At 48.1% G+C, this 14,508-nt stretch overlaps 2 protein-coding genes across 3 annotated transcripts in view; one reads left to right on the plus strand and one right to left on the minus strand.

Moving 5' to 3' along the window:
* Window positions 1-330: 330 nt before the first annotated feature.
* Window positions 331-2,759, plus strand: SP9 (Sp9 transcription factor). Its single transcript, XM_040227947.1, has 2 exons — window positions 331-351; window positions 1,335-2,759. Exons 1-2 carry the CDS (start codon window positions 331-333, stop codon window positions 2,757-2,759), a joined length of 1,446 nt encoding a protein of 481 aa, XP_040083881.1.
* A 10,019-nt stretch (window positions 2,760-12,778) lies between these two features.
* Window positions 12,779-14,508, minus strand: part of CIR1 (corepressor interacting with RBPJ, CIR1) — a 37,886-nt gene continuing 36,156 nt past the window's right edge. The window contains exons 10-11 of one of the 2 annotated variants that reach the window (XM_040228193.1): window positions 13,321-13,814; window positions 12,779-13,290 (exon numbers count right to left, since the gene is read on the minus strand). In XM_040228193.1, coding sequence (XP_040084127.1) covers window positions 13,133-13,290; window positions 13,321-13,814 — 652 coding nt within the window. In that variant the 3' untranslated portion in view covers window positions 12,779-13,132. Of the gene's footprint in view, window positions 13,815-14,508 lie in introns of both variants that reach the window. The other variant, XM_040228191.1, reaches the window with a different exon arrangement.

Raw genomic sequence — 14,508 nt, forward strand, 5'->3', positions numbered from 1 at the left:
CCTAGCCGGCGACCGCCCCCGCCCCCAACCCGGTTAGCCGCAGTGACTGGCACGCGCCGGGAGCCCGGGCTTGGGCCCCTCGGCGCGTCTGATTGGCTGCTGGGCAGCTCCCTTCTGCTCTGCCTGCGCCCTCATTGGGTAAGAAGCGCAGCCAGCGGCACTTCAAAGCGGGTGCTCCTCGCACTTAGGCTGAGTTTAGTCTGCGGGAGCCCGGAGTCCGCTCAGCGCGAGCGCGGGGACGCGGGAGCCGCGCGGAACCCGAATAGTTTTTCCGAGCAGCCACCAAACTCAGCCTCGCTCCAGGCCCCGCACGCCACCCAGGGACCTGCTATGGCCACGTCTATACTTGGGGTAAGTCGAAAGTGCGGTATTTGCTGGTTTTAACAGGAGTAATTTTTCGTTATGGCTTCTCCAGGTCGGCGGCTCTGTAGAAACTGTTGCTGCCCGACTGCAGCTTCAGCTTCTTTGAGCACTTTCCACATTTCTGATATAGATTCTTTCCAAATTATTGGAACCCAGAAGGTGCCTTTGAAAGAAAAGGATTTGTTAAGCAAGTCCTTTCAATATTCGGTTTTAGAGGTTCCTTTTCTTCCCCGCGTGATTTATATCCCATCCCTCCACCCCTTGCTTAGGGGATTGTTGCAGTTACGCGACAGCGGTGTTTCCAGAAAACAGTCTTAATCGTTTTGCAGACCATGTAGTCACGTTAACATTTACACTTCTGCGGCTCCCTAGTTCGTCTATGACTGAAATCCATCGCGGGGGTCGCTTCTGCTCGGATTCTTGTCTTCGTGTGTGTGTGTGTGTGTGTGTGTGTGTAAACATTTAAAACGTTTTCTATTAAAAAGAATCAAGTCCTAGTCACCCCTGGGAGGAGTGCCCCAAGTTTCCCCCCACCCTCGGTCGCTGTTTCGGCCGCCTCTGCCCTCACCTGGTATGTGTTGTCGATGTGTTTACCTTCGCGCTTCATCCCGAAGGGCGACTTGGGGGCTTCTTTGAGAGGCGAGCGGAAGGCGAGCGACTTGAGTCCAGTTTGGGGCAGGATATGCAGCGACTGAGAACCGACACATCTTTGATTTGTAGCCCCACCGAAGAACAACTTTACAGCTCCGGGACCCTCTCTCTTGGGATCACCTCTGCCCCGCGCGGGGCGCGGCGCATCCTCCGCTAGCTCACCGGGAGGAGGCGCGAGTTGGGGGGCCACGACCCCCCCGCCCCCCGCCTCGGGACCAGTGGCTGGGGGACGGGGCTGCTCACGGGTGCACTTTGTGTCTTCCTCCCACTTGTTCCTGCCCTCCTCCTCCTTGCTCCCTCCTCCACCCCACCCACTGTAGGAAGAGCCGCGCTTCGGAACGACCCCGTTGGCCATGCTGGCGGCGACCTGTAACAAGATCGGCAACACGAGCCCGCTGACTACGCTGCCGGAGTCGAGCGCCTTTGCCAAGGGCGGCTTCCATCCCTGGAAGCGCTCCTCGTCCAGCTGCAACCTCGGGTCCAGCCTCTCTGGCTTCGCAGTGGCCACCGGCGGCCGCGGCTCAGGCGGCCTGGCGGGAGGCTCGGGCGCAGCCAACAGCGCCTTCTGCTTGGCCTCCACGTCCCCTACGTCGTCCGCTTTCAGCAGCGACTACGGCGGCCTCTTCTCCAACTCAGCGGCGGCCGCGGCGGCGGCGGCCGGGGTGTCCCCGCAGGAGGCGGGCGGCCAATCGGCCTTCATCTCCAAGGTGCACACGACGGCGGCCGACGGCCTGTACCCGCGCGTGGGCATGGCGCACCCTTACGAGTCGTGGTACAAGTCAGGCTTCCACTCGACGCTGGCGGCGGGCGAGGTGACCAACGGCGCTGCGTCGTCGTGGTGGGACGTGCACAGCAGCCCGGGCTCGTGGCTGGAGGTGCAGAACCCCGCTGGGGGGCTCCAGAGCTCGCTGCACTCGGGCGCCCCCCAAGCCTCGCTGCACTCGCAGCTCGGCACCTACAACCCCGACTTCAGCTCGCTCACGCACTCAGCCTTCAGCTCCACGGGCCTCGGCTCCTCGGCCGCCGCCGCTTCGCACTTGCTCTCCACCAGCCAGCACCTGCTGGCCCAGGACGGCTTCAAGCCGGTGCTGCCCTCCTACTCGGACTCCAGCGCCGCAGTGGCGGCCGCGGCAGCCAGCGCTATGATCTCGGGCGCCGCGGCCGCCGCCGCCGGGGGAAGCTCGGCGCGGTCGGCCCGCCGCTACTCCGGCCGCGCCACCTGCGACTGCCCCAACTGCCAGGAGGCGGAGCGGCTGGGCCCGGCCGGGGCAAGCCTGCGGCGCAAGGGCCTGCACAGCTGCCATATCCCGGGCTGCGGCAAAGTGTACGGCAAGACGTCGCACCTGAAGGCGCACCTGCGCTGGCACACGGGAGAGCGGCCTTTCGTGTGCAACTGGCTCTTCTGCGGCAAGCGCTTCACGCGCTCGGACGAGCTGCAGCGGCACCTGCGGACTCACACGGGCGAGAAGCGCTTCGCCTGTCCAGTGTGCAACAAGCGCTTCATGCGCAGCGACCACCTGAGCAAACACATTAAGACGCACAACGGGGGCGGCGGGGGCAAAAAGGGTAGCGACAGTGACACGGACGCCAGCAACCTGGAGACGCCCCGCTCCGAGTCCCCTGACCTCATCCTGCACGACTCCGGCGTCAGTGCGGCCCGGGCGGCTGCGGCTGCGGCGGCTGCGGCTGCGGCGGCAGCCTCGGCGGGAGGCAAGGAAGCCGCGTCTGGCCCCAACGACTCTTAGAGATCCGGAGAGAGGCGCGAGGAAGCGAGCGAGAGAGTAGACAACGAAAGCGAGCGAGAGGTTCGGAGAGCAAACGACCGAGGGATGGACGGGCGGGGGCTCCAGGGCCGCCCCCGGGCCGGCGCGAGGTGATGCGGCATTCGGCTCGCGGACCGCCGCTCGCCGGCCAAGCCAGGAGCTCCCCTCTGCTGCCCGAGCCCAGACGAGAATCGAACGCGTGTCCTAGGAACAAAAGCGAACCAACTTGCGACACAAACACTTTAAAAAACTGCACACACACACACACACACACACGCCGGAGACCTACAACCACAAGCACGCACACTCAAGCGTGCACACACAAACACACCACTCGCACAAACTTCTTGAGCGAAGAGCAATACATAGAAACGTTCCCTCCTCCCCCCACCGCCCACCCGGTTCCTCCACCCTTCTTTCCTTTTCTCCAAAAACAAGTCACCACCCTGCAAAGGACTGTCAGAATATTTGAGAACAAACGGGACCTATAAAAACAGACCCTTTGCGTGGATTATATTATATATAAAATGCTCCAAGTCCTGCTTGATATCTACTTACAGTGAAACTTTTTTTTTCCTATAAAAGGAAGCATCAAAAAGGCTGAAGGTGAGAAATTAAACTGGAAGTCTAGTGACAGTTTCTCTGTATTTCATAACATCTGTAAAAATAGGGTTCAAAAGATTGTGTTCTCTTTTATTTTCTTGTAAGTGTTCATTCGAATAGAGGGGTTTTTTTGTTGGTGAATTCCTGAAATTCAGGGAGTTTTTTTATTTTTATTTTCTGATGCACTTTGTGAGAGTCAGTATATATGTAAAAGATATTTAAAATGTTGAGTTATCATTTCACTCACAAACACGTAAGTTAAGGTCATCTAAAGAAATTAAATGCGTTTATCTGTATGAAGAAAATCTTGACACCATATTTTCATTTTGGTATTATTAAAGGACTCTGAACAATACACTTTCTTTTTTTTTTTTTTTAATCCTGTCACACACACACCCCAGCCCCCCACCAGTAACCTTTACATGGGTTGACTTTTTTTGTTGGGAAAAATTCCCTTAATGTTAGTCTTAGGTAATGTAAGGTTTATGTGAGTTATAAAAAGCCATAATACAGATACGTTTTTGCAAAGTCAGAATTATTTATTTGTATATTAACAGCATAAATTAAATGGGGTTATAAGGTGTAGTTGTATTACTTAAGGAGAGAGCTCTCAAAAGGTGACATTTTAAAACTCTGGAACCCCTTCGAAAAAGCAAAGGCCCTTGGCAGTTTTAACTGCGGAGGTGCCTACCCCTGCCAGAGAGGTCAGACAAAACTCCAGTGGGTTTGTTTGTTTTTAAAAAGCGATTTAGAAACAATGAGTGAAAGGAAAAAGCTTTTAAAAAGAAGTCTTTTACCTCCCAAGACCCTCTACGGTTGGGAGGTGACTCAAGGGAATAAATCGCTAGAGTCAATACCCCGGAAAAGACATTTCATGCCTAAATGAAAATCTTGTTAAATGTTATTAATTTTGACTTAGAGCACACAGCAGCCCCCTGTGCCTTGTATTCCCTTATTAGGGATTCATGTCTTATCAAATATCTAATTAATCTCCTAGACATCATTTGTTCTGGCCAACTTTATCTCAGCTGGTCCACGGGGAAAACTCCAAATATTCTCCGTGACAAAGCTCCCTTGAAGATCTTTTTAATTGTCTAAATTAACTGCACCAAATTTGCATGTCAAACGGTAAAGGGCAACCTGAGATAAAATGTAAACGTTTTAAAAGCCCCCAAACTAAGCACTTGATTTGATAACTAGGCTTTTTAATGTTATGGAAGACAACTGCTCCTTTCCTTTTCAAAGACGGCTGATCTATGCAAATAGTGAATTGGAAATGCCTAGGTCCCCGCGCCGTCAAATGGCCCTCGCAGGTTATTTGAATATCAGTGGCGCTGCTTCTGAAAAGGTTCAAGGATGCTCTCTGACTTCTTTGTGATTACTCAGTGCGGCGTCTTATTCTGAAGAAAAAAAAACTCAGGAATAATTAAAGGCTGGGATCAGGCCTGGGAACACATTTGGGACAGGAATCTCATTTAGACAGTCTCTTTCAAAATAAGGCACAGTTAAATTGACCAGAAGGCAATTATTGAAATGAAAATTATTTTCATTCTCTTTGTCTTCTGACCACCAACTTAACAGCCCCGGTTTAAAAGAGAGGGAGAAACGAAAAGAAAATTGGTAAATGAAATAATTTCGCAATTCGAAAAAATGTTAATTTAGAAAATGAAGTACATATTTACAGAATAAAAGTATATCTAAAAGGCTCCCCTCACAATAGAAAATACAAGCAAAGTCAGCCTCAGTGTGCGGGGCATGGGAATTTAAAAAAATTGTTGTCTTGGGAACTTGAATGAATGTTTTGATTTTTATAGAGGAGAAAAAAAATAAACTGTTGTTATTAAGTCAACAAAAATTTTCTCTCAAACTGCAGTGAAAAGCCAAATAGCAAAGTAGAGATAAAACGTACAGCGAAGGTCTCCGGCCGGGCGTCTGCAGAGTCTGGGGCTGGGTGGCTTCCCGCTCCCCCTTCTTGCGTCCCCGAAACCTCGGCTGGCCGGCTCTTCCGCAAGTGTTTCTTTTCTTTGGCCATTTTCTCTTCTGGCTCAGTTTATCACCGGGCCCCCCAGCCTACACTCCGCTCGCCCTCTCGTTCAGGCCTGGCCTGGAGAAGCTGGCCAGGGCTACGTTCACTCTAGGGGCTTGGGGCCGAGGCGCTGGAGGTCGAGAGCGTGCCTGGCGTGTTTGGGGGGCTGAGGGTAGGCGGCGCGGAGGTGAGGGTGTGGTGGGGTCTCCCGGGGAATAAGGGCGCCCGGGCGTCTGCCCCAGGCAGCTTTGTTTCTCGTGGATAATAAAGGCAGATCAAAGGGCCTGGCCGTGCAGGTCCCGCTCGCCTCGCGGCTCCCTCCGCAGCCCAGTGATCAAGGCCTCTGCGCGCTGCCTGTGCCCCGCGGGTCAGCGTATGTCCATCACCGCGGCTTCCCAGAACGGCGGGCGGCGGTCGGGCGTGAGCGTCCAGCCGGGAGAGCAGAGCTCGCGGAACCTGCACGCGGAGGGAGAGGGCCCCTGCCCCCAGCCGAAACTAGCAGGCAAGGGAGACTCCCGCCGTCTTCCCCAAACTCCAGCCCCAGGGGCCCTGGGGGCGCGGGGATGCCTTGACCAGAGCAGGCGGCGACCCGCTGGGCCCCAGCAAATTGGGGAAGGCGTGCGTGGGAGGAGAGAGCCCAGGAACCCCGAGAAGAGTTCGGTCTCCACCCGAGGTGGGGCCGCGTCTCCCCAGGGCCACCTCGGGGCTCCTGGGCCCGGCCCGCCCTGGTTCGGGTGCAGGCGAGGGCCGCTGCTCGGAGGCTGGTGTGGAGTTGGGGGCGCAGGCATGGGCCCTGAGTTCTCTCATTCCCGGGTGAGAGGAAATTTGATTTCGTTTCAGCCGGTGTCTCCAAGTATTTCCTGCGCTGTAGCTTCGCTTCCTGCGCAGGAGAGGAACGAAGACCAAGTTTTCCTCGGCCCTTCTCTCTCAGCCAGCCACAATCCACACCCTCCTCGCCGCGTTCTGCCTTTTCTGGCTTTATTTACATTTTTTAAAAACTCTTGGAGTGAATCGAATTCTACCTGATGTGGGGGAGGGGGTGTGGAGAAAGAACGAAAAAAAGAAAGAAAAGAGAAAGATTTTTCTCTCCTTCAAGAGGGAAAATATTATTTTGACGCGATTAGATGGTGCACCTGAGCGGCTTGTCTGGACATTCCGTCAAATCGTTATAAGTCGTGTAAAATTGAATTTCTTTTTATTCAGATGGAAACTTTATTTATTTTAACTCTAATCTTATTTGCATCTATTATCTGTATTCGCCAAGGCTCTCTCTCACTACAAAAATGCAGATGAAGTAAATCTTACATAAATCCCGCCCATTTGTGTAATTGGTATACTAAGTGTTTATTTTAAGTGAGAATAATTTAGCTACAAATTTTCTTAAGGAATAACATTCTTAACACATTAAAAAAACTGAAAACTCTGATTTGCTTTTATGTTTGACAGTCGCTCTTGATTCCTTTAAGAGGAGTTTGGCGAGTGCGGCTCTCTGGCGCCATCTAGAGCTCGGGTTCGGGAAGGCCGCACTCTCCGCCCTCGCTCGCCGCTTCGAGAGCGGGGAGTCTGCGTTTGCAGCAAGCTGCAACAACCGAGCGATTCCAGCAAAGAAAAGCGAGTTTTGTCTTCCGGGGAAGACAAACCCCACTACTGGGGAGCACTGCTTAGTAACGGCCGGTATTATTGCTCCCAGGCAAGGAAATTTTTTCTGAGATGTGCTAACTGAAAATCCAAACAAATAAAATAACGCCCTGCTTGGCCCTAGTCTTAGAATGGGCGTATTTAACATTTCTTTCAAGGCAATTTCAGGGTCTTCCAAGTTGGAGTTGAGCACGCTGGGCGCTGTCGGCGGCGATTTGGAGCCGGCATGGGGACCCGGCCGTGGGCGCAGCGCCCCCGCGCTCTTCGCCCAACGACCCTGGCTTGGACCGACCAAATCAAGCTGATTAAAGCACTCAAACACATCGTCCCATGTCCCGAGACCCCCTGTGAAGGGGAGAGAAGCGAGGGACCCGCACCTTCTCCAGCCCGGACCCGGGGATGGCTGAAGCAGTCTCCTGCCTCTCCGCTGTCTTCCAGGCGCCGTCCCGCCGGAGTCGAGTGCTGGGGGCTACTGGGTAGGCCGGGACCGGGCGGGGCGGGCAGGGTCTCCGAGGGCTGCCAGAAGTCCCGAAACCCCTCCTCCCAGCTCCTTGCGAAGGGTCTGCACTGCCCGCCGGCGAGAACTGATCCCCTTTGCCCCCGCCTTTTCCCTTGGAAACCCAAATCTAAAATCGGATAACACTTGGGGGCGTTGACCAATTTTCTCTCCACTCTGCGTCTCGCCGTCCCCCCGCCGCCCCTTTCCCTCCTCTTCCTAGTCCACTACCCCACCCCTCGTCTTCAGACGTCGTGCAATGGCTTCTTCCCCTCATTTCTTGTCCCCCACCCTCCCCGCACGTTTATTGTATTTTAATCTTAAAAGCTACACCTCCAAATCCCGCACCCAAGGCCGCAGAGGCGCCGGAGCCCGCAGCAGATAAAGCCGGCTGAGGCGCCGGGGCGCCGGGCTCCCTGATCTCGCGCCAGGAAAACGCCGTGCGTTTCCCGGAACTCTCAGCCACCTCTGCAGCGGGTAACTCGGCTGAGTTTGTATTTGCTGTTTTAATACAAATCCCGCCGCACTGCCTATTTCAAAGATGTGCTAATTACTACTTGGATAGCAGGGCGCAAAGTCCTTGTCCATTTCCAAGTACAAAGTAGGTTGCTAGAAAATTTGAAATTGCCTTTCAGCCTAAAGCTGCCTTACCTGAATGTCATAATTACAGTAATTATGTACATCCAAATTACATGCTAATTAAATTAGAATCAAATCGTTCTAAATCGAAATCAAATGAGGTAGTGAAGAATTAATCAATGACAACATAAATAGAGAGCTTCCTTCAGAGATATTTATTGTAACGATCCAAGGAGGAATTTGATCTGAAAAAGTCACCTGTTTATTTACTTTCAAATTAGTAATCAGTTATTATCCCTTCTCCATAATTTTAACCGTTCAGTGTTATTTACCCCCACCCTTTCCAGACGCTGGAGTTTATAGAAATATGTATGAGGTAAATACATACAGACATGCCTACCCTATATGTTATTGATATAAATATATACAGTGTGTTTGCAACTCCAGTTAAGGGAAGGTTTCAGCAAGTCCGTGGAAACATGTTCCTCCAGGGCCTGTTCTCAGGGACCCGGGAAAGCAAAGCAAGGCTATAGATTTTCCAAGATCCTTACACTCTCTTCCTTTAGAATTCATACTGGGGATTTTACATTGTTTTGCAAACACCCAACCATTTCTGGGTGATCTATTTATTTTAAAAATGCAGACTGATAAATCCCCTCTCCACCCCCACCCTCCGCTCCACCGCCCACCCCCCTCCCCGCAACCCTGATCTGTTTTCTGCTTGCAGTTTGCTGGCGAGAGTCAACATTTTCATTTTTGCCCCGGGAGCGAGAGATTAGCATCAGCGTCCTAAAGCGCCCTCTTCACCTGTGGAGCCCGAAAGACAAGAGATCCTCGCTTGCTTTCCTAACTAGCGAAGTCCACCCTCCGACCTGCAGAGGAGAAACGCGCGGGAGGCCGGGCGAGCTTAGGCAGGAACTGGCAGGAGAGCGCGCGTGGCGGCCCTGGCGCGCTGGTCCCCAGGGCGCAGCTCCCCTGGCCCACAGCCTGGAATTTCTTCTGAGTGGGCCACTGGTGGGGTCGGGGATGGGGAGGAGGACGGGTGTTGCGAGTTTAGCCCGCATCCTTTCCTGTTACACTTCGTCGGTGGGTAGTCCAGCGGCCTCCTCGCTTATTGTAGGAGGGAGACGGGCCCCCGAACAATCAGGCTTTCATCTGGGTTTGAGGTACGTTCAGAAGGTTGCCAGACGCGTGTCTAGGAAAGCATCACAGCGCACAAGGGTGGTGTCGCCTCTGGGGATGTGAAGACCAAGCCAGCCCGGGACTCACTCCAGCCCCCAGCTGGCCTCCTTTCAGTCTAAGGCGAGGTGCTTGGAAGCCACGATCTGGTCAGCACCCAAGCCTCCGGACCTCCGCTTCTGCCCACTCCATCTGGAGGACCTTCAGACCGAAAGGACTGGGGTTTTCCGTGTCTACGAGTCAGGGAGAGGCGACTCACGGGCAGTTTGGGCCAGAATGTGCATTTCTTTGCGTTACATTTCCTGCGTTTCACCTCGCTTCATTATTAGTTATATTCTGAGGGTGTTAAGTGTGGCGTGAAGAAGGGAGAAAGGGGGAAGAGGACGAGGATCTGTTTCCGCTTCTGTCAGCAGGAACGGGGTTTGAGGAGATTCATCAGTACTGGGTTGCCATCTCATCTCCCAAACCTTATAGTTCCCTCCGTCTTAGTTTTTGCTCACAACTTTTAAAAAGCATTTCTCCTTTTTGATCTGAAAAACCCGCTCCCAAGACCCGCAGCTATTGCATGCCTTTCTCTCTTTTCAAGAAGTGGTAACTATCTAGGTTTTCTTTTCAGAAAATCGAAATAAAGATTTAATACTCCTCAGCTACTGAAGCTAAAACGCAGCTTTCTCCCAGATCTTAAGTACAGGGTGTGGCGGGTGCGGCCTTGCAGAATGGCCTCTTCCAGCGCACCTCAGCCCAGTGGTCGTTTCCTAAGGAGGAAAGTGAAATGGCTTAGGTGGATTTTAAAATCTTTGAGAGTCAAGGCTGAAGCATCGTAAATATTTGGTGATTAAAAACGGGAAACGCCGAGCTCCCAACAGCACCGTGATTCACTGTCAGCAAGCCATCTCCTGGAAGAACAGCAAGGAAGGTCTCTTCAAGCCTTTCAGATAAAAAGCTTTCTTCAGATTAAAACTGTATGATACAAAGCAAGATCTCCATTTCCCACTGCAAGGTAAGCAGAAACCTGCTGCTATGCTGCAGCAACTTTGCCTATTCTGGCACATTTATTAAATTAAATGATGACTACCTTACCACATAGACATTCAGATAAACAAGTCTTAACCTAGTAACCTGATCATGCCTGACCATTTGTAAATCGACAGCACCTCCTGCAGGAATTAATTTGCTAGTGTTAAATTACCTTAAATGTTAAGCCAGGGAAAGGAGAGGAAGGGACCCCAATAAAGCCTCCGAAGTTAGCCAGTGCTATTATGTCAGGCCATTGGACAAATAAGAAATGTCACTAGGTACACCCAGATTTCTTGAAAAGAAATTCTCTATTAAGGGTCAGAAGAATGACTTATCACCAGACTTTTCCTGTGGTTTTCTAAAAAAAAAAAAAAAAAAGTTACTGTTGAGGACTTTTGTTCTTGAATCATACGCATTAAACTTGGAGGATTCTTTTTGGGAGTTAGTACTTAGGGAAACCTCTACACATACAACTAGACATACTTTCTATTATGAGCCTTATCTTGTTTTTACCTTGTACCTCAAAAGCAAAAGGATAACAAGATGCTTAACATTTAAAAAATCACTTTCAATTGCTTTTGCCTTTACATTAGAATATACAGAACAAGTCAGATGAGCCTCTTTAAAACTGTTACCATGTTATGATTATATGTGAAAATGCCTCCCTTCAGTTTTTAAGTTTGCCAAGTTGGAATGCTAACCCCTTGGGGCTGTCTAGCACCCTTGGGTGACCAAGTCTGAAAGCCAAACAGCAAACCAACATTTTCTATAACTACATGTGAATTTTTCTCACCGTTGGGTTGATAAGAATATTGGGGGGTACTGGTACTGCTTTATAGTTTCTCAAACAGTGAAGGATAAGTTAACCAGAGATTTAAAAATTCTTGCGGCCACTTTCAAGTTAAAAAGGCACCACACTTTTGTGGAAGTGTTAAATGATAAAGTATTTAATTCATTTTAATTACAGGATGCATTTCAGCATTTCCCTTCATGAACACTACAGGTTCAGAAATCCTTTAAGGCAGTAAGTATTGCATAGGTTTTGACATTATCAAAATTATAAAGTCTAAAAAGGCATAACATAGGAAATAATCAGTGCGACACTGATGAACTCAAGGTGTAAATTAGCAGTCTTTATCAATCTCAAATGCATGCTTTCTTTTTTTAAATGAAGAAGGAAGGGGATCTTTAAGGTGCACAGTAAGTTACTGAAGAGTACAGGAAGAGGAATTCAAGTTCTCCTCTCCCAACTCTCTTAAAAATGTAAATAATCAAAGAGTTGCTTTATGCCTTCAGTTAGCTGCTTGTAAATCAGAGGGCATCTGTGTGTGCATATACAAGAGAAAGATATATCTGTCTATCTATATATACACACACACACACACACACATCAGATACACAGGTCTTAAAGTAATTCTTCTAAATTACTTTCTAATTTATGAAACTAGGACTGCCAATTCTCAAAAACCATCTGAACTAATGAGTATTTGTATTGTATTAAAGAGTTGTTTTTAAAATGTGGAACCATCATAATACTTGTGTATGTGATGGTTACTATGTATTTTTTTGAATTGCATGTTACTTGTAATTTGAACTGAATGATTTTTTCTATAATTTTCCTTTACCATACGCTTTGAAACACAAGGGGAAATTTATAGCTAAATTTATGTATGCCACACATACCTATACTTATGAAATATATCTCAACAGTTTACTCATTCATGACAATAAATGCATAACCTTTAGAAGTAAACTGTGCGATCGCAGAAATGTCAGTGGTTGAAAGGCCATCTGTTCTAGGTAGAATAATGGTCCCTTAATGACACAGCAGTCCCAACCCAGAGCCTATGAAGATGCTAGGTTACAGGGCAAAGAGGAATTAAAGTTCCTGACAGAATGAAGGTTGCTAATCAGCTGATTTTGAAACACGGAGGTTATCCCAGTCTCCTGACAGGCCCAATGTAATTTACAAGGGTCCCCCAAAGTTGAAAACAATGCAGAATGTCAAAGTGTCAGAGCAATTAGGTATGAGAATTTGACTTGACTTTGTTAGTTTTGAAGATGGAAGAAAGGGGACAGGAGCCAAGGAATGCAGGTGGCCTCTAGAAGCTGGAATAGTCAAGCAGATTTTTCCCAGAGCCTCCAGAGCGAACCAACTCTGCTGACACCTTGATTTTAGCCCAGTGAGACCCATTTCAGACTTCTCATCTCCAGAACTGTATTTGCATTAAGACTGAGGTAATTTGTTAAGGCAGCATAGAAAATTAACACATCATCCAAATGTAGCTAGTTTTTTACCCTAGAGCAAAACAATGGAAAGAAGTTTAAAGTCTTAAAGTAATACAGATCAATCCACTACTAATTCACACCAGGGAATTTCTATAGCGCTTACACTTGGCTTCAAGTAAATTCAAATCTTAAAAGTAATAAATGTGAGTTGAAAAAATAATTAAACTATATCCATTCAATGTACTGTCATTCTTTTAATGATGAAAATGTCACAGAGTAATAAGGGGTTTTTATTTCAGTATAGGGTACAAGAAACATTTGTCAACAGAATATATTTTTACAGCCTCCAAATAGATTACTTACAAATATTTGCAAAGTTTATTCTTACGGGATTCATGTAGTTTTGTACTTGATGTAACAGTTTACAGAGATGAAAAATTAAAATAGAGCTTCTTATTAGGAAGACAACAGTATATAATTTAGCCCTTGCTAAAGGTATTCAAGAAAAAAGTGGAGACACTTTTATTTGCAGTTGATTGTCGCAGGTAAGTCTCTCTTTGTTCTCTACTCTGCTCCATTCTTCTGGTGTCACTCTAGTATGCTTATCTCCCGATAATGCTCTCTATGCACCTCCCCTCCTCTGTGTGTGTCCGTGCCACGGCGTCTGGCGTCCCTGCTGTCCCGCTCTTCACCTGGACTGCGCCGAGGCCGCTCCCTTGCTTCTCTCGGCTTGCAACTGCCGGGGCCTCTGCTCCAGCTTCTCCTGCTCCTCTCGCCCCTGCTCCGGCTTCTCCTGCTCCTCTCCTCTCTCCCAGATCCTCTCTTCCCTGGACTCAGGTCACGGCCTCTGGGCTTTCTGTCAGAATCAGGATGGCTCCGTTTGCTGTTCTCCCCAGAACTCTCTTGTTTTAAAAACTTAGGCTTTTCCTTGTGACTGTGACTGCAAGAACGTTCCTCATCCCGTTTTCTCTGCTTAGACTTGCCTGTCGCTTCAGAATCACTGTTGTTATTCCCTGAACGCTTGTTTTTCTTTCTTTTCTTCTCCTGTATTTTTGTCCCTTTGTCGTCACTCTCACTGCTGCTTTCTGAACTGTCACTGGAGGAGGAGGAGGAGGATAGTGGGGACGGGGAGGTGGAAGAGGAGGAGGAGGAGGAAGAGGAGGAGGGCTTGTTTTTATGTTTTTTGTGTTTACTTCTGCTCTTCTGAAGCTTTTTCTTTTTTCTATCTTTTTTCTTTTTCTTTTTTTTCTTCTCAAGTCGATCTAATTTCCTGTTATTAGGAAAAAAATAGTAATAGGCTATGTAAAAATAGTCTGTACTTTCACTGACAAATATAAAATTTCGAATAGACAATACAGTTTCTTAGAAACGTTAAAAGTGGTATTCAAATACAAACACATTCTTTACTTTTATTAAACAACAAATCATTTTCTTCCTTTTAAATTATTCAAGGCACATACACAATAAATTTAAATTTAAAAATACATTAACTGTCTCAGTATACTGTCCTCTATAGTAATGACTATTACATTTTTTTACTGAATCAGAATTTGAAATTATATAGTATTCTACATAATCGTCACCATGGCATAAAGAAAGGTCTGTAACATTAGCTGGACCAAATGCAAACTCAAATTTAAAGCTCTAATCAATGAAACATTAATTTTATGTATGTACTGTTTTAAAATATGGAAATACAAAACATTACACTGTCAAAATTCAAAGGCATATTCTCCAGAAATTCAGAATAACAATATATTTTTACATTTTTTAATACTCTATTTTAGTTACATAAAAGATCACATATTAATTTTCAACAATTGTTTAGACTTATTAAATAATTAGGACAATTCTATTAAGGCATTATGCATTTCTAAAGAGTAATTCACATTCTCAGAAGAGTAACTGTTTATTTATAAGATATATTTGAGTTACTCTGAAATAAAAATGTCCTCACTGGATTC

Source organism: Oryx dammah, unplaced genomic scaffold, assembly GCF_014754425.2.
Source record: "Oryx dammah isolate SB20612 unplaced genomic scaffold, SCBI_Odam_1.1 HiC_scaffold_27, whole genome shotgun sequence".
NCBI lineage: Eukaryota > Metazoa > Chordata > Mammalia > Artiodactyla > Bovidae > Oryx > Oryx dammah.